The sequence below is a fragment of the Ruditapes philippinarum genome, unplaced genomic scaffold (genome assembly GCF_026571515.1).
Source record: "Ruditapes philippinarum isolate M1 unplaced genomic scaffold, ASM2657151v2 ctg9313_1_1_1_1, whole genome shotgun sequence".
Taxonomy (NCBI): domain Eukaryota; kingdom Metazoa; phylum Mollusca; class Bivalvia; order Venerida; family Veneridae; genus Ruditapes; species Ruditapes philippinarum.
The window spans coordinates 40,633-66,634 of NW_026862507.1; the positions used below are offsets into that span (position 1 = coordinate 40,633).

The 26,002-nt window shown below is 32.9% G+C and overlaps 1 protein-coding gene and 1 long non-coding RNA gene across 3 annotated transcripts; both read left to right on the forward strand.

The window, feature by feature from the left end:
* The first annotated feature begins 27 nt into the window (after positions 1-27).
* LOC132719322 (uncharacterized) lies at positions 28-24,110 on the forward strand. Of its 2 annotated transcripts, XR_009624206.1 has the most exons (5): positions 28-162; positions 13,290-13,816; positions 19,812-20,402; positions 21,237-21,351; positions 22,463-24,110. XR_009624206.1 is itself a non-coding variant. In XM_060703087.1 (4 exons), exons 2-4 carry the CDS (start codon positions 20,211-20,213, stop codon positions 22,744-22,746), a joined length of 591 nt encoding a protein of 196 aa, XP_060559070.1. In that variant the 5' UTR covers positions 44-162; positions 19,812-20,210; the 3' UTR covers positions 22,747-24,110. The 2 variants fall into 2 exon arrangements, 1 of the variants encoding a protein (XP_060559070.1); XM_060703087.1 differs by lacking the exon at positions 13,290-13,816 and having other exon boundaries at positions 44-162.
* LOC132719321 (uncharacterized) lies at positions 6,716-9,036 on the forward strand. The gene is made up of 3 exons (XR_009624205.1): positions 6,716-7,727; positions 8,133-8,206; positions 8,527-9,036. It is a non-coding gene; the product is annotated as an uncharacterized LOC132719321 (long non-coding RNA).
* Positions 24,111-26,002: the final 1,892 nt, after the last annotated feature.

A 26,002-nucleotide genomic window follows, 5' to 3' on the forward strand; every position in this document is an offset into this window, starting at 1 on the left:
AACCAGCACATGGAAGCGCGCTATGAAATACGCCCCTTGTATTTTAAATCCACTCGTCCGTGTAATTAGCATCTTCGTGTGTCGCAATCGTTAATCGGGTGACTCTACATGACACTTATGATGTTGATGTGTAGGTACCTGCTCCTGTTTATTGGAATATTGGTAAGTTCATAATTCTTAAATACGATGGTGATTAATTTTTTAATTTAGTTTAGAGTTAGATATTTCTTGTTACATTTATTAAAATATAAGAAGATTTGGTGTTCAAACATACTGGACTATTTTGCATATTTTATACGGAATGTGAACATTTAGAAATTTTTCAATTATAATTTTAAACTTCCCGTTTTGGCGATTTTTGAAATTTTTCATTATTTTGTGCAAAACCCAAATTTGAATTAAATGAGTTTTATTTCCAAAAACCCCTTAAACATAATCCCCCTTTGGGTTTAAAAAAAATAGTGATCGAAATCCCCCCAACAGAAATGCCGGGTGTTCAAATCCCCCTTTAAAGGATTGTCAAAAAACCCCCTTTGGGAAAAATGAGGGGGAGGGGGAAAATCCCTTTAAATTTTGAAAAACAACCCCCTTTACTCAAAATTCTTTTTCCTTTGATCTTTTGTCACTCCAGCTAAACTATTGTGTTACACCTAGAAATAGAACATAAGTTAGCATGCTGAAATTAATATTTACCTATTATAATTCAGATTTATGCATACTTTTATTATGATGTGCTTTATGTCTCCATTAATATTTTCATGTAATCTCTTTTGCTTTACTTAAAAAGAGTGCTATACAAAGGTTAAAAAAAATAATAAGACGAAAAAAAATTTTCTTTGTGTAGGCATAACCTTCATACAGAAGCTTACGAGAACCTTTGTTACTTGTAATGAATTCCATTTTGGGTATTCATGTCTATTGCAGAGAGCCATCATATTATATACCCAACAAAATAACAGTTTGCAGTTAAGTAAAACAAAGATGAAGTAATTTTAGATAGCAAACTGCAATTAATAGCCTCATTTTAAGTTATTATCTGGAAAGATCTAAAGCTAGTGTGCAACAAATTTGCCTTTAAAGGTGTTTATCATTGCAAAGATTAATTGATTGTTTGTTACATATAACTATAATTGCAATGATTAATTATAATCAACTATCATTTATTTGTTTGTATTTTACAATTTTCTCAGCAATAATAACATCAATAAAGGGTGTCATTATTAACTGGCTGTGACAAACATACACCTTTTAATTGTTTGTATGCTTTTCTCTTTTTTTTCAGCAATTCTTGAAGCAGTTGGTTCTTAAATTCATTGAACTAAAAAGAAAAATAAGAAAATAAATTTCCCAACCATTTCACATTATTTGAGGGATTTTTGACTACCCACTGAGGGGATTATGACCACCCCTTTATTTTTGCCAAGGGGATTATGATAACCCTGTCATTTCTGTTGAGGGGATTTCGATCACTATGTCGTTTATCAACCAAGGGGATTATGATCAAGGGGATTTTGAGCGTCTCCCGAATTAAATGGTTGTGGAAGTATAAATAATAGATCTATCCACAAATGTTATAAAAATAAAATTTTAGACCTGAGTTGCTACTGTATGGGTTAGTCCAACTAATTAGACTTGTCAAAGAGACACCGAGATAATTTTGGACGGGCGCTGTCTTTTTCCTTTTGACAGTAAGAAAAAAAATTCTGTAAAATGGGTCAAACCGTTCACGCCGAATTAATTAGGCTACTGTATGGGTGTGAAGTGTGTATAGTATTTAACCTGTCTAATTATCTAGGCCAAGATTTATAGCCCCTACCCTACAGTATAGTATGTGGGTTATAATCTTTTTTCTTCTTTTGTTGTTTAAATTTCTAAAAAAAAAGTTGATGAAAAATATAAATACAGAGTTGGAAATGAAATAGCTGAACCCCCTGACTATTGAATGTAACATTTTCTCAGCTTTTAGATACAGAAAAAAAAGAGTAATATCAAATATAATTAAATTTATTATATTCTGAGATAGAAATATTGATGAAGTAAAATTTCAGTAAAAGGCGTGTCATTTTTTTCAATATTTAAAAAACATTTACAGCTATTAAGTAGCAATCTTTAAGATCGTTTAGAAAATTAAAAAAAGTAATAAAGGAATTCATCTGACTCAACAAATGGATTTTGTTACAGAAATTATATATAGTAATACTGGTCAGGGACCATCAACCGGACACTTTTTTGAACATTTTTCTATACAAATTTCGTAATTTTAAAGCTAAAGGTACGAAAATTTGACACAGTACTGAGTGAGCTAGGTTCTTCTCCTAACTAACAAACTAGTTTGTTTAGTTCTGATTATGTTGACACTTATATCCGAGGCCCGTCAAGGAGGGTATCAAAATTACCTAAATTGTACATACTACAGTACCATGTGTCCGGACAGATATGTAATAATGTTGATTTAATTCAGATAAAAGCTTTGGTGTTCTTTTTTTAATTTTTAACATGACACACAATATTTCAGCAGCAAATGCTGAAGTTTTGGATATTCTATTGTTTACTTTGCAAATAATTATTGCTGTTATATGAGGTCAGGCATTGCTTTCTTGACCCCCAAATTTCAATGTCAACATTCTTGAAATAGACATTAAAATATTACCATTTACGGAGGTTGAAATAAATTTATTTACCTAATTATAGAAGAAACATACATTTATTGTTGATAAAAAAGTGACTGACAACCACTGAACAAAGAAAATTCTAAATCAAGCATTTTCGGGGCCGTCCGGGTTTGGTGGTTGTCCGGTTTTGGTGGTCCCCAACCAGTAGTGATTAGGAAATCAGCTTTGGACACTGTCAATTAGTAAGATTATCAAACAATACCCCCTGTGGCCCCATTATAAAACAGTGTGATATATACATGTATATCTTAAACTTAAGATCCTTATCAAAAAAGTAATTGGATATAATTATGCATACCCTTAAAGGGGTGTTTAAAGGGACTCCACTGAGGTTTTTTACATGATGGGACTGAAAATATTTTTCCAGATAAATGTACCATTTGATGTAGGTTTAGTCACCATGCACTAATCTTTGTGCAAAATTTTAGGTCATTTGCGCACCTCGTTTTTCCAGAATATATTTTGAAATTGTAAAAAAAGGACTCAAAATGATGCACGTTTAAATGCTTTTCACTAAAATCTAAGAAAAGCATAAAAATACTATTTTTAATTTATTTCAAATTATATTTCTTAACTATCTTTGCACATATTTCTGTTTAAAGTGCCCCAACTCATTCATGTAAGAAATTCAAATGTTATGTTTGTAGGCTATTAAACCCCAGTGAAGTCCCTTTAAGCAAACACAAATAGTGCCACTATGAATGGGATATTTGCAGGAAATAGGAGGTGGAGGGCAGGGGGACTAGATAATTTTTAGCTTAAGGGTTTTTACCCTGGAATGTATCAACAATTTTAGGGGAAAATGCAATAACTTAAAGGGGCATTACAAGGTGATTAATGAGTCAGTCAGTGTTAAATGAATCTTTTAGAAATTTATGAGATTTCATAAGAAACTAAGCTCTTATATAATATTGATAATTTACAAAACTTACCTGAACACAAAATGCTCAGAGGCAGGTTTTTGTGATGGCAATAGTCCATCATTACAAAATTCATTTTACTCTTTACTTCATAGAAATGTGATTTGCGATATTTATACATGTATTCATTCTCAGTTACTGTAACATAAAGGTGTGACGTAAGCGAGCAATGGCGGTGAGGTCTCGATAAACACCCGCTAAAGAAAAAACTGGATTTAAAACATTTCCAATGACATTCAGACCTGGATTTATGTTACAATAGTTATTGAAATGTTGTTAGAGTTGGGTATCATACATGGGTCGTGGAAAAAAGCACAGGGATAGACAAAAACGCAAGAAAAGCAGTGACTCTGATAGTGATAACAGGTCAACAAAATTGTTCAAATATGGCGGACTATTGACAAGCGAAGTTCTCGGCGCAGCAAATAGTGTTTTATATGACAGTTGTATTGAAAGTAATTTGGAATACAGTGAGTGTGAGGATACAGTGTTCGATTCTATGGAAACCAGAAGACAAACTCCTAGCAGCAAATCATCGAAGGGCGCCGACGGTATAAATATGGCGGGAGCCAATACTTCGACCCCAGGTAGCATTTCTCAACAATCTATCATGACAGAAAAAGAACAATTAGCATTTTTAGTTAATACTGTGACTAAGATAAAAGAGGGCCAGGACTCTATGATGGCTTTATTTGAAACTAAATTGGACAATTTGAAAATAGAGCTGACCTCAACTATCAACTCCAAAATGCAAACATTAAAACGAGAGCTGACTGAAAACATCGCTCAAGAAACTCGCCGCGTAGATGGTGTATTGACAACAATTCAGCACATGCAATCTAGATTAGATACCCTTGAGCAACAAGGATCAAATTTATTGAACAGTGGCGGATTATCTGACCAACCCACCGTTAATCATGGTAATCCTTTGCATGACCCAAATCGCACTCTCACGGCCAGTGGTATTCAGGTCACGGTCAATGAAAACTTAATTCAGAAAGCTCAAGAACTAGTAAATTCGCTGGGAGAAGAGGTTAAGTCCCAAGTCACCGTTACCGACGCCATCCGTCTGCCGGCAAAATTTCATGACAAACCGCCAATTTTGAAATTCAGCGTGGGTTCATTGGAACAAAAGGTACTGTTCCTAAGACATAAACCACAATTAAGATTCATAACACAGTATAAAAATGTACAGGTTCGCAGCAGCAAATCGAGAATTGAGCGAATCATAGAGTTGAACGCACGTGCAGTCCTGCGAAATTTACCGGAAGGACGTTCGTTGCGCATAGACGCTAGCGGTCGCATAAAACAGCGTGTTCAACAACAGGCAACCCCGACTCAACAAGACTCGCAGGAACCATCACAGTTCAACAGAGGCCAGGCACCGGAAGCTGGTCACTAGGATGCACCCCGACCCAAGTCTATAAGTCTTGCCCATCTCAATGTGTGTGGCTGGACTACTGACAATAATGAATTGCGGATTAATTTAGTGAATGGTTTGAATAGCAATATAATTTCATTATGTGAAACGCATCTAGGTGGAAATGATGTATTACTCGTGCCAGGTTACACGTGGATTGGGTACAATAGACAAGATATACATGTCAATGCACCAAAGCCGTCGGGAGGTGTAGGCCTTTTGGTTAAATCATGGCTTTATGAGGAATATGAAATTTCTGTTATAGAAAAATCGCTTGACGGAATACTCGGCGTAAAATTTGTTCACAAAAATACAGACTACGATTTTATAGTATTTTCGTGTTATTTGCCACCAGAAAACTCTACTCGTTGTCGTGATGCCCAAAGTTTTTACGCTCACTTATTATCTCAAATATATATTAATAGTGAAAGTGACGGTATATTCCTAGCAGCAGATTTCAACGCACGAATCGGTTCATTATCGGATATTATCGGAAATTTTGACAGTATCCCACCTAGGCACGTCTTGGACAAATCAGTCAACCAACATGGTTGAATTTTTGAACGATGCGAAATTTTGTGTCTTAAACGGTCAATGTTCGGATCAGTACCATGATAACAATTGGACCTCGATTTCTCGTAAGGGTAGAGCGGTAGTTGACTATATATGTGTTCCACACGACCAATTCACGCAGTGTATCTCATTTATGGTTTTATCAATGCAAACAGTTGTAGATAATTGCGGATTACACGAGCTATTGGGTGAAAGATCAAGATTACCTGATCACTCGGCAATTATAACGGAATTTAACACGGTACATTTCGCACAATATGGGTCAACAAACGTCTGCGGGTCAGGAGATCAGACGACAACGGTACAAGGTGAGAACTGTTCCAGACGACTTTATGGATAGTGATATCGCGAGACTAGCAATTATAGACTGTATTTCAAATATTGAAAGTTGCCGAGAAACGCAGTGTGATATGGACGCAATTTATAGTAACCTTTTGTGAAGCCATAACCGGCGAAATGAACAGAAAATTGCCAAAATATGAATCTCGGTCAACTAATAAACGTCACAAAACTAGAAAGCCGTACTGGAATGACACTTTATCAGAACAGTGGCAACGGTTACGTCAGCGGGAACGTGAGTTTCTAAAATGTTGTAATAACCATCGAGTCAAAACAGCGTTGAGGCGTGAATACATACATGCAAGGGACAGTTTCGATAAATCGTTGCGGCAAGCAGAACGCGCGTACAGGAAAGAAAAATCGATTGAAATAGAAACTATATCGACAAATAATCCCAACGAATTCTGGGATAAGATAAACAACCCAAACCAAAATGCATGCCTGCGACAAGCTTGCCGCAAGCTTGTCACAAGCTTGCCGCAAGCTTACAGCTTAAATACAAGGTTGCTGCATGCTTGCAACAAGCTTGCGCAAGCTTGCGATGACTTTTGAAATATATTGCAAGCTTGTTTAAAATTCATGCAAGCTTGCAAACATTTGATGTAAGCTTGCAATGCCGCAAGCTTGCAATTAGTAGACACTTAGAAAATTTTTGTACAAATCTACACTTAGAAATTTCTTGTTAAAGTAATTGAAACACTTAGAAAATTTTTGTCAAAAGTGTACACATTAAAAAAAAAAATTCCAAAAAATGATAGTATCAGTGATAATTAACTAGTTTTAAACTAGATTACCACGCTAAAGTTTATTATTAGTTATTAGTTATTTTATATATTCAGCTCAGTATTGTAAATTTACGAAGAAAATATAAAATCATCATCTATTTTAATGCAAGTTACTGTAAATGATTTGAAATTTGACACTTTATACATTTCATGTAGTTGGAAAAGGGTATCTCAGAAAAAATGTCTGTGCAAAAGAAGTAAATGAATTGATTGTTAAATACGTATTATTATTTCAATAAATCTACATGAAGTTATGTACAATGAAATAATATCCATTTAATTACAGGCTTTAAGTTTAACTATAAATTAATTAAAGTCTGTGATTCAATCATTCAGACACTATAATAATCAAGATGGGATTGCATTGCTTGCCATTTTTAAATTCTAAGAATTCATGTTTTTGGATAACAATAAATAAATAAATAAACAAAACAAAAACAGTGCATGAAATAATCTCATATATATTCTATATTAAATTAATCAATATATATTGCTTTTATTTAGGAAAATAAATACTACATCCACTGAGATTTTATGCTACATACATCAGAGCCTTGATGAAATTCATTGACCATCTGTGCATGACTAATTTACTCCCTGGTCATTCCGACAGATCAGGCTGTTCCATGTGATTATTTTGGGGAGAGATAACATTATAAATTTCATATGCAGAATTTGTCTAGAAGGACATTGCAATCTTTTTGTACAAAAATTTGTAATGATTTTTAAAATCTATATATCTATTAGCTATTTGATATTTTCTTTTACGCTCAAAGAATGAAAGTTAAAATGATGAGTAGATTAACCCTGCTTTACATAATGATAGACCTGTCCAGTTTTACAGTAACTGTTGTAAAATTTGAATTCTAAGATATCTGGGTCAGCAAAGAGAGCAGAGGATGTACTTGATATTTTAGCAGTTTTGGAGATATTGTTTTGTTTAACATTTAAAGTGTTTAAGTATTGGTATGATAACAATCAGAATCACCTGGAACAAGGAGATATACAACAGAATCAGGTATTTATAAACCTTAAGTTACATTAATGCAGAAACAGGTTATATATCAAATTATTAACATTTGTAACAAGAGCTCAAGGCTGTTTTTATATTTTCAACTTCATGCATTTGTTTTTCTGATAATTCTTTTTAATCTATACATGTATAATCTGTAAAATATAAATTATTCAATGATTTCTTTTTAATGATTGTTTATATTGTTTAAATGGCATGTTAGTAGATCTTTTTCATTTCCTGCAAATTAAACAAATTAAATCAATTTGATTAAATAGGACTAAATGGTACAAATAATAGTTTAGTTGTACAGCTGAACAGGGTCAATCATAATCATTTGTTATTTTACATGTATGTGTTGTGTTTTCAATGGAACAATCTTAAATTACATTATACATAAATAATTTGCAGGCTGGGACATAAGTGCTGACTGTGAGAAATAGCGGCAGTGTTTAATAATGATGTGCAGTATTAATCCTGAAAAGGTATATTATTAAATCTCAATACTTTTCTATTCCACATCTTTTCTTGAAAAAATACATACTGGGTAATAAATATTGTCACAAATTTACTTAATTCTCATACAGAGAAATTCTTAAACATTTGTGCACATTAAAATAAGATATACTGCATTGCTTTAGTATTTTTTGAAAATGCATAAGCATAGTTAATATTTAATAGTTAATACTGTTGAAACATTAGATTCGATGTTATTAAAAGATATGTAATATAACTGCATTTATGCAATAAAACATAGTTCATTACTGCATCTGTATTTAATTAATTATGAATTTTATCTTTAAAGGTCAGCACAACCATAAGAAGTTCTAGGAAACACTGGCAGAGGACTAAAAATGGACACCGATAAAAGAAATAGTAATTTAAATAATCAGAAACATTTAAAACAAATTTAAGATTGAATAGTTTGTCACTAACAGACTAAGAGCAAAATAATTGCTTAAAACAAAGTGTTGGATTCTAAGAAAACAAGAACCTACCAAAACCTGCAGCTAGAAAAAAACTGTTTGTGTTATAGTGAATGTAGGATGTTCTATTCTGTATTTGGACTAAAGGATATGTATTAAATTTTGTGAAAGAAATATGTGATCATGTTAAACTCATAAAAATTCTACCCCAAACATTCCTGTGCTGAATTCCATCCCAGAATTTTACATTTTAAGAACATTCAGGGATGCTGGAATTAGGCTGGATTTTTTCAATGTCATTCCATCAAGGCTGGACTATTTACCATGGTAATTGGAAGAAAACATTAGTATATGAAAAATTTAACATCAGTTTCTTTTTACAATTTATGATTAAATAAGTTTATCATGGTAAATAATGCCTTTTTCTTTTTGCATGTTATAAAGGATTCAGAGACTGTTATACGTAGCAGCTCCCTTTCCAAATAGGGTTTACAGTTTTTGCAAGCCTGCGATTAAGCTTGCGCAAGCTTATACATTAAGCTTGCGCAAGCTTATACATTAAGCTTGTAGTTATACATGCACAAGCTTGCGACTTAGCCTGTGCAGGCTTGCAGATAAACCTGCGCAAGCTTGCAAATAAGCTTGCGCAAGCTTACGATTAAGCTTGCGCAAGCTTGCGATTAAGCTTGCGCAAGCTTGCGATTAAGCTTGCGCAAGCTTAAATATTAACTAGTTTGCAGTCAGATTTTTTTTAAATAACTGATCGCAAGCTTGCTGCAAGGTTCCAATTACTAGCCAGTAGCAAGCTTGCAACTTAAGCTTGCAGCAAGCTTGTGACAAGCTTGCAATGTTAGCTTGCGATTTTGGTTTGGGAAGCTGGGTCCACGTAGTGATAAATCTATCCCGTGTGAAATTATAGACGAAAATGGTAACGTTGTGCGAAATGAAAACGAAGTTCTTGAAAAATGGAAGCGTGACTTTGAGAGTTTATACAACGGAACAGATAATAGCGAATTCGATAGTGAGCATTATAGACGGGCAAAGGTGCATAAATTACTATTAGAAAACAATATCAATGACCCTTTGTATACATCAAACGTAGCGCTTAACGGCAATATCACGTTAACGGAGATAAGTGACCTGGTAATGAAAGCTAAATCACGTTCTGCCTGCGGCTATGACGACATTCCATACTTTGTGCTTAAATGCCCCGTTATTATAGCAACATTGAGAGAACTGTTTCAATTAATGTTTGACACTGGCATTTTACCCTCAGTTTGGAGAAAGCTGATCATTTGCCCTATTCTGAAGGACCCTTTGTCAGATCCAATTATCCCCTTACACTACAGAGGAGTAAGTCTACTTTCATGCGTGAGCAAGCTCTACACTGGATTTATTAATAAGCGTTTGACTAGGTATTTGGACGAGAACGAAATCCTTGAAGACGAGCAAAACGGGTTTAGGCGTAATCGATCATGCGAAGACCACGTGTTCTCACTTAACGGCATCATACGTAACAATACAACGGTATTTACAGCGTTTATTGATCTACGTAAATGCTTTGATTTCATCGATATCGACATGTTGTTATACAAATTGTTGCTAAACGGCATTGACGGTAAAATATATACATCAATAAAGAGCATTTACAAACATTCCACTGCTAGTGTACGCTTAAATAACATGCTAACGGACTGGTTCACGTGTCTTACCGGCGTAAAACAGGGTGATACGGCGTCGCCGACGCTATTCTCAATATTTGCCAATGACCTTGTAAAAGAAGTGAATGACCTTGACCTTGGTTTTGAACTTAATGGTAAAAAGGTTTCAATGCTGTTGTATGCAGATGATATCGTTTGTATAGCTAAGACAGAGGAAGATCTACAACGTATTTTAGACACGTTACGTGATTGGTGTAGACGTTGGCGCGTACTCATTAACACTGAAAAATCTAAGTGTGTTCACTTCCGCCGAGGCCGCGCTGCATGCACAGACTTTTCATTCAGGATTGGTGAAAACGTGTTAGAGCTTGTAGATAGTTACAAATATCTTGGTGTAACTTTCCATTGCAAGGGAGACTTCTCATCAAATGCCGACATTCTCGCAAAAAGCGCTGGAAGGGCCCTTGGCAAAATTATTGCAAAGGTTCGAGACCTAAAGCACTTTGGTTTTAATACATTTGAAAAACTATTTGATTCATGCGTTGTGCCAATTATGGATTATTTTTTAGTGTGTGTGGGGTTACAGAAAATACCAAGTTATGGACAATGTGCAGCATCGTGCGATCAGGTACTATCTTGGTGTCCACAGATTTGCACCTATACTTGCAATTACTGGTGACATTGGATGGGTTCCCACCAACTACAGGCGATGGTTAAACATGTTACGAATGTGGAATAGGCTCGTATCGCTCGATGACAATAGAATAACAAAACAAGTCTTCAATGTGGACTATAGCCATTGTCAAAATAACTGGTGTAGCGAAGTGAAAGATATTATGTCGAAAATTGGAATGAATGATAACTTTATAAACCGCCAACCAATTAATTTAGCAACAGCTAAACATTCTATTATTGAACACCACAAAACTGACTGGGCTACAAAAGTAACCCAAGTTGCAAAACTGCGAACTTACATACAATTTAAAAGTGATTTTTGGTAAAGAATCTTATTTGGATCTTAACTTACCACGAAACGAGCGCTCTCTTCTCGCACAATTGCGGTGCGGTATCCTACCACTCCGTGTAGAAACCGGGCGGTATGTTGGTGAAACACCAGAACAGAGACTTTGCAAATTGTGTAATACTGGTTCCGTTGAAGATGAACTGCATTTTGTAATGAATTGTTCTTTATATCAAGACACTCGACATAATTATCTTAGTGAAATCCTTTTAAGTGACCAATATGTAGATATGAGAGACTGTGATAAATTTGTAAACATTGTAAAACATCACCCAAGAAGATTAGCAAAGTACTTGGTAGCCGCATATTTGAAACGTAGAAGCAATTTGTTCCAAAGATAAAGTAAACATTTATTTAAATAAATGTTTGATCCGCTCATATTTGACACTATTCGTACTATGATGAGATATGAAACTATTTTATCGTTAAAGCATACTTTAATAAATGTTCAATTTATGTGTATCTCGTATCACAGATGTAGTTTACAATTTGCATGTTTTCATTAGCCGTTTTCGTCAACCAGTACTTGATACAGTTGATATTGTTAAAGTATATCTGTTACTCAGAATCTTATTATTACTTTTTCATTGATATAAGCACGTTGTAATATTGTGCAGTATAATTATGTGTAACACCACTTTTATATTACACACTTACATGCTGGTAATGACTACTAGTCTACTAGAATGAAGTTACGTTAATCACATATTTAACATATTTGAATATTGTTTACTTTCCTAGTGTAGAACTTGAATTTTCGTTTCGTTTAAGAACTTCACTTATAAAACAAGTAATACAATACACACTTGCTCGATTCCATGTCCCGGCCTTGCTAGATTTGTTTTTCGTATAAGGCTGGTTATTGCATGAGATCGTATATCGGCGATGTATGTTTCTTGATTGAATCACATTTTGCTAGACAGTAATACCAGAATGACGTTAACGGGTTCTTAAATGATGTACATTTTTATATTATTGTATACTGTACTGATCTCAAGTAATACTAAGTAATTCTAAGTATCTAGATATGTACGTCAAAAGTATGCTTTCACTGTAAACATAATGTTACATTAATAATTGGTATTAAATCCTATAATTATTATACATAAATGAATAAAATTTCTAACTTGTACTGTTGTATACAGTATATTTACTATACTCATGACCATTGATTCGCTTATTGTTCTCATGTTTATTGTTTTGACAAGTATTATGTGACTTATAGGCCCGATGGGCCGGGTGCATGCCTTTATGTAACTGTTTATTGTCATCATTATTTATGTTTGCACATGTCACTTTAATAAAATATTTACTTACTTACTTACTTACTTACATAAAGTGTTACACTTACTTCATAATACTGGCAATATATTTAGCAGTGTCAGTGCATTTACCTGTAACTCACAGGACATTCTCTTACTTATAATTCATATTCACATTTTTATATTAAAATGACCCAAAACCCAACTGTTGTAAATATTAATCTTAATGATTTCTTAGACTGGGTTACTATAGATTTTCAGAAAATTAATCATACTGAATCTGGTTCAAAGGTCACAATTAGATTGAAATGGAAATTTATCACTGCTCAATATGTGTTATAGAGGTGTGACTTTTTACTCTCAATGATGACTATCAATGATAGACTGTGATGATTGAAAAAAAAACAAGGCAATTCCATTACTGGAAGTTTGGGATTTATTTATACTCCTTGTTTTTGACTTCCAAAGTGTAATGCTTTTCCTCTTTGCCAATATAATGTGACATCCTATGTCAGACATTTTCAATCTCTGACTTCCAAATTTTGGAACTTAATGGAAGCCCTGAAAAAAGATGCAACTTTGAACAGCTTCATATCTAGTGTGGGTGTCAGAGCCTTTTGATATAAAGCTCCATAAATAATTAGGATGATTATTTTTCTACATGAGTGATGACCATAGAAATATTTAATATTTTTCAGCTGAAGTATGCAAGAGCTTAAATTGAAGTCCAAAGCCACCAGTCTGTTAATTATTAAAAGTACACTGAAAGATACATTTGTTTGTGGTCTGGATTGTTTGAAAAACATGAACTTTAAGAGTGGGGAACTTTATTTTGGATAATTCAAAGGCATTCAGAATGCAGCTTATAAAATGCTAAATATTCCATTGATAACAGCTGGGTATGCTAAAGTTAGATAAATTTACAAGTGTTGAAAAAATGTTTTATGTTCTAAAGTGTTTTTATGAACAGTTTAATAATAAGAACACATTTTCACATACCCTTAAATTATCAAAAAAATGTTGCAACAATTCTGGAAAAAAATGGGACATATCAGATAAAACACTGCAAACTTTGAACTGGCTAGAAGATCATTCTACTAATCATGGTGACAGAATGCCTGATACAGCTAAAGTGGTGTTGCCATACAAGACAGTGAAAAGTGATGTGTATTTAAAGCACCTGGCAGAAACAAGACAATGTCCATTATATGAATTAATTCAGTCAGTAAGTCACAGTTTCTTTAGACCTTGAAAATATACATGTATGTATCACATGTTAAAATTTAAAAGGTAATTTTAAATGAAATGGATTTTTAATATGCCCCCTGGGCATAGTAATTATATAGTAATTGAACCATCCATCTGTCCAACAAAGTTAACCTAAAAAGGCAAGTTGGTTTTAATGTTTCTTAAGTTCTATTTGTACCAATAGATTCATAATTTACACACATACTAATCAATACAAATTTAATGATCTGGGCAAGTTATATAACAAAATATATAGATTAGAGAGCCAGGGTCCATGTCCAGATGGGAAACGGACAAAAGCCCTCCCGGACAAAAGCCCTCCCGTGAAAATGACAGGGAGGACAAAAGCCCTCCCATGAAAATGACAGGGCGAACAAAAGCCCTCCCGTGAAAATAACAGGGCGGACAAATTCATTATCATGGGAGGGCTTTTGTCTGCCTTGCCACTTTTTAATGGGAGGGCTTTTGTCCGGGAGGGCTTTTGTCCTACACTCTGTCCAGATTTCAGAGCAGTAAAATATTCTTTTATTTATGTTACTTTCATTTCTTAAGGTATCAACTTCAAACTCCAAATATATGTTTCTTATCATCAACCACATCTTATGTGACAAGGTTCATAACTCTGGATGCAATATGTTCAGATTTAATTAATTATCCCCTTGAATTTAGAATTTTCCTTAAAAAACTTCAGACTTCAATGTATGTTCCTTATCATCAACTACATCTTATATGACAAGGTTCATAACTCTGGAATGTTTTCAGAATTACCCCCCCCCCCCCATTGAACTTGGAATTTAAAAAATTAAATTAAAAATATTATTTTTTGCTCTTATATCTTTCTTTCTTAAGGGATCAACTTCAGACTTCAAATGTATGTAAATATCATCAACCACATCTTATGGGACATTAGGTTTTTTACTCTAGCATCTATATTGTAAGAATCATCTCCCCATGAACTTACATTTTTCCCTAAAAAATGTTATTTTTTTACTAAAAGTATAACTTAAGATATCTTCTTCAAACTTCAAATATAATTATGTTCCTTATAATTACCCACATAAAAATATTTATGCCAAATAATTTATGGCAAGGTTCATTACTCTAGCACACATTTTATTCAGACTAATTCATTCTTAAACTTGGAAATTATGCTCAAAATGTTATTTTTAGCTCACCTGTCACAAAGTGACAGGGTGAGCTTTTGTGATCGCTTTTCGTCCGGCCGTCGTCCGTCCGTCCGTCGTCCGTCCGTAAACTTTTGCTTTAAATGACATCTCCTCATAAACCACTGAGCCAATTTCATCCAAACTTCACAGGAATGTTCCTTTGGTGGTCACCTTTAAAAATTGTTCAAAGAATTTAATTCCATGCAGAACTCTGGTTGCCATGGCAACCGAAAGAAAAATCTTTAAATATCTTCTTTTAAACAACCCTAAGAGCTAGAGCTTAGATATTTGGCATGAAACATCTTCTAGTGAATGTCTACCAAGTTTGTTCAAATAAAAGCCCTGGGGTCAAAATTGGCCCCGCCCCAGGGGGTCATTGATTTTCCCTATATGCATATAGTAAAAACTTAAAAAATCTTCTTTTAAAGAACCGTAAGAGCTAGAGCTTAGATATTTGGCATGAAACATCTTCTAGTGAATGTCTACCAAGTTTGTTCAAATAAAAGCCCTGGGGTCAAAATTGGCCCCGCCCCAGGGGGTCATTGATTTTCCCTATATGCGTATAGTAAAAACTTAAAAAATCTTCTTTTAAAGAACCATAAGAGCTAGAGCTTAGATATTTGGCATGAAACATCTTCTAGTGAATGTCTACCAAGTTTGTTCAAATTAAAGCCCTGGGGTCAAAATTGACCCCGCCCCAGGGGGTCATAGATTTTCCCTATATGCATATAGTAAAAACTTAAAAAATCTTCTTTTAAAGAACCCAAAGAGCTAGAGCTAAGATATTTAGCATGAAACATCTTCTAATGAGTGTCTACCAAGTTTGTTCAAATAAAAGGCCTGGGGTCAAAATTGGCCCCGCCCCAGGGGGTCATTGATTTTCCCTATATGCATATAGTAAAAACTTAAAAAATCTTATTTTAAAGAACTCAAAGAGCTAGAGCTAAGATATTTAGCATGAAACATGTTCTAATGGGTGTCTACCAAGTATGTTCAAATAAAAGCCCTGGGGTCAAAACTGGCCCCGCCCGGGGGGGGGGTCATTGATTTTCCTTATAAGTGTAAAGCAAAAACTTAAAAATCTTCTTTGAAAAAACCCAAATAGCTAGAGTTTAGATATTAAGTTTGTTCAAATAAAAGCCCGGGGGTCAAAACTGGCCCTGCCCCAGGGGTGTCATTGTTTTTTACTATATGTGTATAGTAAAAACTTTAAAAATCTTCTTTTAAAAAACCCAATGAGCTAGAACTTAGATGTTTTCTTATGGGTGTCTACCAAGTCTGTTCAAATAAACAAATATAAACCCTTGGGTAAAAATTGGCCCGGGGGTCGGGGGGGCCTATATACAGGTGAGCGACCTCAGGGCAATCATGGCCCTCTTGTTACTATAACTTTTTCGTTTCTTATATACATATGTATGTACATGTACTTCAAACTTCAAATATTTGTTACTTATTATCGCCAACATCAAATTGTGTAACCAGATTCATAACTCTAGCATTAATATTTCAAAAATTATCCCCTCCCCCCTTTGAACTTGGAATTTTTAACTGGGTTGCACAGGTGCAAACCTGGGTTATAGTATGGTGACTGTCGGGCGGCAGGCGGGCGGGGAAAATCTTTTCATAACAGTTTTCTCAGCAGTCAGCAACTATTTATCACAGCCTATGATATTTGGCATACATCATTGCCACATGGTCACATACTGTGGGATTCGATTTCAGGTCTGTCTCTCATCATTTGAGTGGTGCTTTCTTGAAACTTATACATAAATACATTCATATCATAATTGATTTTTTGTCATAATAAGTTTTGTCTTTATTGAATTACTGCATCCAGTATTTAATTAGTCGAGCTTTGATGTCTCCTCCTTATACAGCCTTTGTATTTTTTTACCAATGTCACATATTTAGAAAAAGAATACATCAGGTACTGGTCCTTTAAGTTTGAGTGGACTTTGGGGCCACTGGGTTCAAGGTCATGCATAGATAATTGATAGATTTTCATTTGTAAGTTGAAATTTTTCAACTACATCAGATTCAGATAGCAATGACGACTAAAAATGATAAGGTGGACAAAAGCCCCCCATGAAATTTACACATAGGACAAAAGCCCCCCCATCAAAAATACAGGTAGGACAAAAGCCCCCCAATCTTTTTTCACATGCACAGGTGCTCAAATTCATCAAATTTCACACAAACTTTTAAATAAAAATGAAAAGAATTTGTTTTAATGTTTATTAATTTTATAATGTATATATTGAAGTGATAACAAAGTATATGATAACAGATGAAATAATGCATGCATGCGATACTGAATTCATAGCTTTTCATATACACAACAAGGGTCAGAAGAGTAGTAATGTTTAATCACTTTCGTAAATTTGTAAAGGGATCAAATTAATATCCTTAGCTTTATGTCACCTACATGTGATGTCCATACATATCTTTTAAACACATAAAAAACACAACTTTAATACACTATATGTAAATTTGATTGACCATGGGGGGGGGGGGCTTTTGTCCTACCTTTACTTTTTTATGGGGGGGGCTTTTGTCCTATGTGTAAATTTCATGGGGGGGGGGCTTTTGTCCACCTTGTCATTTTTAGATGGGGGGGCTTTCGTCCGGGGGGGCTTTTGTCCGTATCCCAGCAATGACATGCCTACTTATATTTTTCACTGAATCACACTACTCTATAAAGTTATATAACTGTGTTTGCAAAATACATTATCTGTCCATAATTGAGTGAATGGCTAAACATTTTTTTGAAAAAATGTTACTATATTACTGACAAATATCTGCAGGGGGTGGGGGCATTTGTGTTTATATTTTTACAAATGTTCTTGTTTAATATTAAAGAACAATTGTCAATACCATGACCTCATGGTCAATATTGACTTAAATGTGTTCACTTGATTTTACATTGAAGTTTATGTTTAATTATCTTTTATCTAAAAAGGATTAGAATTATATTTCTTTATTTGTTTATTTTTCATTGACTACATCTTTAGCCTATAAAATTTTGATGTTCAATAAATCCTTTGGCTTAATAATTCTACAGCTTACATAATGACAGGAGGCCTTTTCTAACAGATATGGTAGTCCCTCCCACTGTTCTTAAGCATAATGAATATCACCCTTAATTGGCACCCTTACTGTTTTGTAATATATCACACTTCCCAATACAGCTCCCAATATACAGCTCGTTAACTGCCAATAAGTGCCAGTCCCTTCTGTGTGTATATAGTTGGGATCCATAATCCCACTGTTTTATGAGGGGCTGGGATACATGATTTGTGTAAAGAAATTTATGTTTTTACAATTTTAACAATCCTGTTTTGACAGTTTGTTTCTTCTAGTTTTTTTAATAGCATTTATTTGTTGTGTGAAATATTATCTTAATAAACTTATAGGTCCACTTGATGTCAAAAAATAACATATAAAATGATATATATTTTATTTCAAAGTAAATAATGTTGTTTTCAGAGCAAAAAATATAGATTTTTTTTTCAAAATCAAGAAATCTGGTGTTCACAAAATTTTTAATAATAATTTCTATATAAATACATCATTTCACTCCATTTGTTCTGTTATTTCTTCATTTTTCATTGTAACTTTGGTGTTAAAGAGTAAAATTCCCTTTTCAGTTACAGTTAATGTGGGATTTAATAAGCACCTTATATAGGGGGACGGATGTTAAGGGACGGATGCTTCAGACTAGTGTAGGACTAAAGTCCCCCCCGGACGAAAGCCCCCACCCCTTCTAAAAAAAGCCCCCCCCCCATGAAATTTACACAAAGGACAAAAGCCCCCCCCCCCTAAAAAATACAGGTAGGACAAAAGCCACCCCCCCAGTCCAGCAAACAAAATCCCCCCTAAGGTTTATAGACCAGACTGATAACTATCTTTTTTCACACGCCCAGTGTTAGGGAACTTGGGTTATACTTCAAATAAATCTAGACAAGTATGCGCCTTCCACTTTTATTCCCTTGATAAGGGTTGATAAATGATTCTCTGAAAATATTCATTGATATTAATTTTGTACTGTACAATATATAATAAACATAAAAACATTCATATCATCAATGAATTATATACCAATTACACAATAAATCAAATTAGAACTTTTGTACCATTCAATTTAAATCTTAATGTAAATTATCTTTTAAAACAATTGCATTTGACTTGTCTCAATACATCAAGTTCCAGAATTAAACTGATGAGATTCTCAATAACAATGTTTCATGGACTGAGGGGGGGGGGGGGGCTTTTGTCCTACCTGTATTTTTGGTGGGGGGCATTTGTCCCATGTGTGTGTGTGGGGGGGGGGGCTTTTGTCCTACCTGTATTTTTGATGGGTGGGGGGGGGCTTTTGTCATTATACTAAAAGTCAGTTTGTCTTCAATTCTGTGCAGATTTCTTTCTATATTTGTCTGCCCAGACATACAGTGCCATCCCACTTTCACGCAATGAATAAAATTCATCAAACATATATCTGCCCACTTCTATGGATTATTTTTTATATAAATATAAACCCTTATATATAGAAAATTCAACTGTATGTCTGAATTATTCAAGAATTACAGAAGTTAGGATATGGTTGAATTAACTCTGCATGTATACTAGTACATGTAGTTAACAAGATTGTTACTTGTTACAAGCAATAGCAAAATGTCTAAAGTTATCCACATACATATTTATATCCTTGATGTTAAATCCATATGATGGTACATATAATTTGTAGCTATTCATATTCTCCAGCTTAGATTAAATGTAATTTATATATTTTTTTTTAATTATTTTCAGGTACATTTATCTTTTCTAATAGTTGGGCACACCCATGAGGATGTGGATGCAGCTTTTAGTAAAGTGGCCGATAAATTGCGAAAAACAGATGTTGAGACAGTTCAGAAATTTATAGATCTAGTTGATGGAAAGATGTTGGACAACATGTATGATGTAAAAAGCTGGCTCTCTCCAGAAATAAAATCGTTAACTGGTGTAAGTGGGCCCTTGCACTATAAATTTTGCAAAGCAGCAACAAAGACAGATGGTTTTTATAAAGGTGCCCAAAGTAATTCATGGATTCCAATGGAATATACTATACTTAAAACCATTCCAAAAAATAAGCCCAAAACTTTAGCCCCAGATTATTCCAACATAGACAAAGAGAGACAATTGAAACAAATTGAAAATATTTAACATATGTTTGAAAATCATGAAACATGGAGTATTTGGAGAACATTTTATGACAATATAAACAACAAGCCCAATACAGAAAAAACGAAATGGATTTTGGAGGAACTTCCCAGACAAACATATATTGAAGCCACAAACAGCATAACGATTTCAGAGGAGGTAGATAAACAGATTAACAAAGAAACAGTTGAGCCAAAGGTATCTTGGATATTTATTTATATTGCTTGACAAAAAGAAAAAAACGAATATTTCTAAATAGTAACAGATTACAGCTTAAAGGATTGAAGCAGATGATTCAAAATTCAAATTTCACCTTATACCTATGTAATTAATGTGTTCTGCTTAAGTCAGTGTGAGGGCCATGCATTTACCACTACAATCGATGAATGGGCTAAAACAAACCAAGCCTGCAACATTTTAGGTTTTGTTGTTTTGAGCATTCTTTAAGAATTCAATATTTTCTCTATTGATTATTGAGATTTTGCTATATTGCTTTATAGTTTTTCCTTAAAGTTTTGTTGTACAGATAGGGACCTTAATTTTAAGAAATATAATATGAATTGTGACACAAAATTTAAAAAAAATTTTTTTAGTAACATTCAAACGTTTATATGTAGTCTTATTTTAATTTCGGAACTAACATCTAATAGTCTTATTTTGAATTTGGAACTTACAACATCTATAGTATTTAAAAACTTACAACTTAACAGTAACTTAAGAAAATTCAGGTGAAAGCTGTATTGAGATATTTGTGGACATTATTATAAATAATATTTGATAAACTCTTTCCATCACAGTGAAAAATTAAAAAGAATTTACTTGAACTTGACATCTTGTGTTGTGTCATTTATGCATCATATAATTCTTTTAATGATTTTTAAAATGTGAAAGTTAATTGTTTGAATATTGAAATAATTAATGTTTTCATAATAAGTACTTTAAAAGCATTTTGACTAGGAAATGCTATGTTACATATAACAGAAAAGGATAACATAACTGTTCAGGAATTTCTTTTTTTTTATGAATATTTAGATAACCATAAAGAAACCTAGGCAACAGACACAATCAAGAATAATGTCAAATGAAAAAAGAAAGTCTATGCCGAAGAAAACCAATCAGAAAACCAGAAACAAAAGCGGAAAAACAGGTAACTTTCAGTAGCTTTATATATTTCATGAAGTCAGTACTCAGTTTACTAAAAAAAAAACAGTCACTAGGCTGAGGGTTTGAGCCGCACCAGCAACATCTGTTTTTTTATGTGATAAACCTGTCCATATTATATAGATATTCATTTCTGTTGATATGTTGATAAAAAAAACATGCAGAATATTTATTATAATCTACTCACACAAAAAACATATAAACACAGGTGCTTTAGAAACGTATAAAGAATTATGTAAAGTTCATTGGACTATGAAAAAAAATGTCAATTATTAGTAATTATCATGCTTATTGATGTTATTCGCTAGTCACGGCGTATACAAAAGCATTTACAGTTTGCGTTCATTGAATGACTTGGATTTTAGTTGCTTGGAGTATGTGTAATCCTTTGTTAAAAGTACTATAGCGATCAACTGCTACATTGATAAACAGCTGTTATGTTGTTATAATGAAAGCGATGTACAGTATGATACTGTTAAAGTAGCACGAAATAACTGTCATTTTTTGGTCCAGACGTCTGGATTTATGTAACGGTTATTTCGTGCTACTTTAACAGTATCATGTTATGTTGTTATAATGAAAGCTATGTACCGTATGATACTGTTTAAGAAGCACAAAATAACCGTTAGTCTGGACTGAAAAATAACAGTCAATTACCTGCTATTCTTGTTCTATTTTATAGATATTAAGGTCAATCATAAATCGCAGGAATTGCTGCATCATTAATGTGACATTCATAAATGGAAAAAAGGCTATACTGCATGCGTATATATAGGGGTGGAGACTGGGAATAATTTTATTTCAATATTATTTTTTCATGTTTTGGACATCAAATACATGTAGGTTTATACCGTACGTTGTTCAGCCGTTGCCTTCAGAAACTGTAATTTAGGCCGTAGCGACTTAATATTCGCCTACAAATCCACGAAAGTTTGTCTCCGTGAAAATGTTGATGTTGTGAAAAACGCGAAATATTGTATCCGCGAATATTTCTAGGAATACAGTATACTGATATCATTATGTGAGAAAAATAAACAGTTTATCTTATTTTTAGGCTTTTTTATTTGATTAAAAGTCAATGTTGTCTTACATTACAGATCAAAGACGGAAAAGGGCCCATAATAAGGACTGTCAAAGACTTGTGATGATTCCGCTCACAGATGAAGAAAAGAAACACATCTGGATTTTAATTCTGTTAAACCTGTTTGAAAATTGTATAATGTTATTGTTCCTTTTTATATATTTAAATTTCTTGAAACTGTATTGTTTACTTGAATTGCTGTATTATTTAGAAAACCTGTTTCAGGCTTTGTTGATAGCGCATACAGGGAAGGTTGCATTAAGATTTCATATGGGTAATGATTTCTTTGTATGTGCTTAGCTGATTACACACTTTTATGGGTATTTTTTGCATAGATGACTTGCTCTCATTTAGCAATTAGGAAATATATTTTTCTTATTTCTCTGCTGTGATGCAATTTTTTTTTCATATATACTACCATTAAAAATCTGCAGAACAATTTTTTGAATGTAGTTGATTTAATGTTATTACCATTTGGTACCTTCTAAATAGTTGAAAATAATTTCAAATTATGTAAGTTGTAAATTGATCACATATTACTATTTACTTTTTTTGGCAAACTAGAATATATTTTAATTTGTATGTATTTAATCTTTGATTGATTACACATATGCTAAGTTACATATTTTATTTACTATTTTGTTAAGATTGATTGATTCTGAGAAAATCCGAGTTTCATTTCCATGCCAGTTTAACAGTTTTGTCCTTGAATGTATTTCTATATATTTCTGTTAAACTATTTTGTTAAGCTACCTTATCAATTTTTGTCATGAAATGTATTGATATATACTTAATTTATTTATTGTGTTGAAGTAGCTTAACATTTGCATAACAATTTATATGGTAGTTTTAAAATATTACTTAGAACTTTGGAACTACAGTAATTCTTAGATAAACAGGCGCTCCAATGAATTTCAGTGGTTCAGCTAACATATAAATTTATCGGATAACTTGAAATTTTATGCTGTTCTTCTACTTGATATTATACAAATGTTAGCTGGTTAACATTTCAGCTAATGAAATTAATTTTAGTTTTGTTAAATCAGCATCCCAGCTTAACTGTTAGACTTATTGATAATTTACGTTCTACTTTAATATGAGATTTATCCTACAGTTTAAAATCTTTTTTTGAAATATTACTTTGATTTGAGAATTTGTAAAGCCGGTGTAATATTTTTCTTCATCTAATGAAACTGATTTTTCGATTTTGTTAAACTGGCTTAACAATTTATTTGAGAATTGATATGCTGTAATTCCACTTGGATATGAGAATTTGTTAAGCCAGCTTAACATTTCTCTTCATGTAAGGAAAATGATTTTTCGATTTTGTTAAGACGCCATAACAATTTATCTTACAGTTTAAAATTTTCTTTGAAACATTACTTTGATTTGATAATTTGTTAAGCCAGCTTAACATTTTTCTACATGTAAGGAAAATGATTTTTCGATTTCGTTAAGCCGGCACAACAATTTAACTTACAGGCTGTAATTCCACTTGGATTTGATAATTTGTTAAGCCAGCTTAACATTTTTCTACATGTAAGGAAAATGATTTTTTGATTTTGTTAAGCCGGCATAACAATTTAACTTACAGGCTGTAATTCCACTTTGATTTGAGAATTTGTTAAGCTGGCGTAACATTTTTCTTCATCTAATGAAAATAATTTTTGATTTTGTTAAGCTGGCGTAACAATTTAACTTACAGGCTGTAATTCCACTTGGATTTGAGAATTTGTTAAGCTGGCGTAACATTTTCCTTCATCTAATGAAAATGATTTTTTTATTTTGTTAAGCCGGCATAACAATTTAACTTACAGTTTGAAATTTTGTGCTGTAATTCCACTTGGATTTGAGAATTTGATAAGCTGGCGTAACATTTTTCTTCATCTAATGAAAATGATTTTTTTATTTTGTTAAGCCGGCGTAACAAATTAACTTTGAAATTTTGTGCTGTAATTCCACTTGGATTTGAGAATTTGTTAAGCCGGCGTAACATTTTTCTTCATCTAATGGAAATTATTTATCTTACAATTAAAATTATTTTCCATTTTGTTAAGCCGGCATAACAATTTGTCTCACAGTTTGAAATTTTCTTTGTAATATTTATTTGATTTGAGAATTTGTTAAGCCGGCGTAACATTTTTCTTCATCTAATGAAAATATTTTTTTGATTTTGTTAAGCTGGCGTAACAATTTAACTTACAGGCTGTAATTCCACTTGGATTTGAGAATTTGTTAAGCTGGCGTAACATTTTTCTTCATCTAATGGAAATTATTTATCTTACAATTAAAATTATTTTCCATTTTGTTAAGCCGGCATAACAATTTAACTTACAGTTGAAATTTTGTGCTGTAATTCCAATTGGATTTTAGAATTTGATAAGCCGGCGTAACATTTTTCTTCATCTAATGAAATTTATTTATCTTACAATTTAAATTATTTTCCATTTTGTTAAGCCGGCATAACATTTGTCTCACAGTTTGAAATTTTCTTTGTAATATTTATTTGATTTGAGAATTTGTTAAGCCGGCGTAACATTTTTCTTCATCTAATGAAAATATTTTTTTGATTTTGTTAAGCTGGCGTAACAATTTAACTTACAGGCTGTAATTCCACTTGGATTTGAGAATTTGTTAAGCTGGCGTAACATTTTCCTTCATCTAATGAAAATGATTTTTTTATTTTGTTAAGCCGGCGTAACAAATTAACTCACAGTTTGAAATTTTGTGCTGTAATTCCACTTGGATTTGAGAATTTGTTAAGCCGGCGTAACATTTTTCTTCATCTAATGGAAATTATTATCTTACAATTTAAATTATTTTCCATTTTGTTAAGCCGGCATAACAGTTTGTCTCACAGTTTGAAATTTTCTTTGAAATATTTATTTGATTTGAGAAATTGTTAAGCCGGCGTAACATTTTTCTTCATCTAATGAAAATGATTTTTTGATTTTGTTAAGCTGGCGTAACAAATTAACTTACAGTTTGAAATTTTGTGCTGTAATACAACGATTTGAGAATTTGTTAAGCCGGCGTAACATTTTTCTTCATCTAATGAAAATGATTTTTTGATTTTGTTAAGCCGGCGTAACAAATTAACTTACAGTTTGAAATTTTGTGCTGTAATACAACGATTTGAGAATTTGTTAAGCCGGCGTAACATTTTTCTTCATCTAATGAAAATGATTTTTTTATTTTGTTAAGCCGGCGTAACAAATTAACTTACAGTTTGAAATTTTGTGCTGTAATTCCACTTGGATTTGAGAATTTGTTAAGCCGGCGTAACATTTTTCTTCATCTAATGAAAATGATTTTTTATTTTGTTAAGCCGGCGTAACAAATTAACTTTGAAATTTTGTGCTGTAATTCCACTTGGATTTGAGAATTTGTTAAGCCGGCGTAACATTTTTCTTCATCTAATGGAAATTATTTATCTTACAATTAAAATTATTTTCCATTTTGTTAAGCCGGCATAACAATTTGTCTCACGGTTTGAAATTTTCTTTGTAATATTTATTTGATTTGAGAATTTGTTAAGCCGGCGTAACATTTTTCT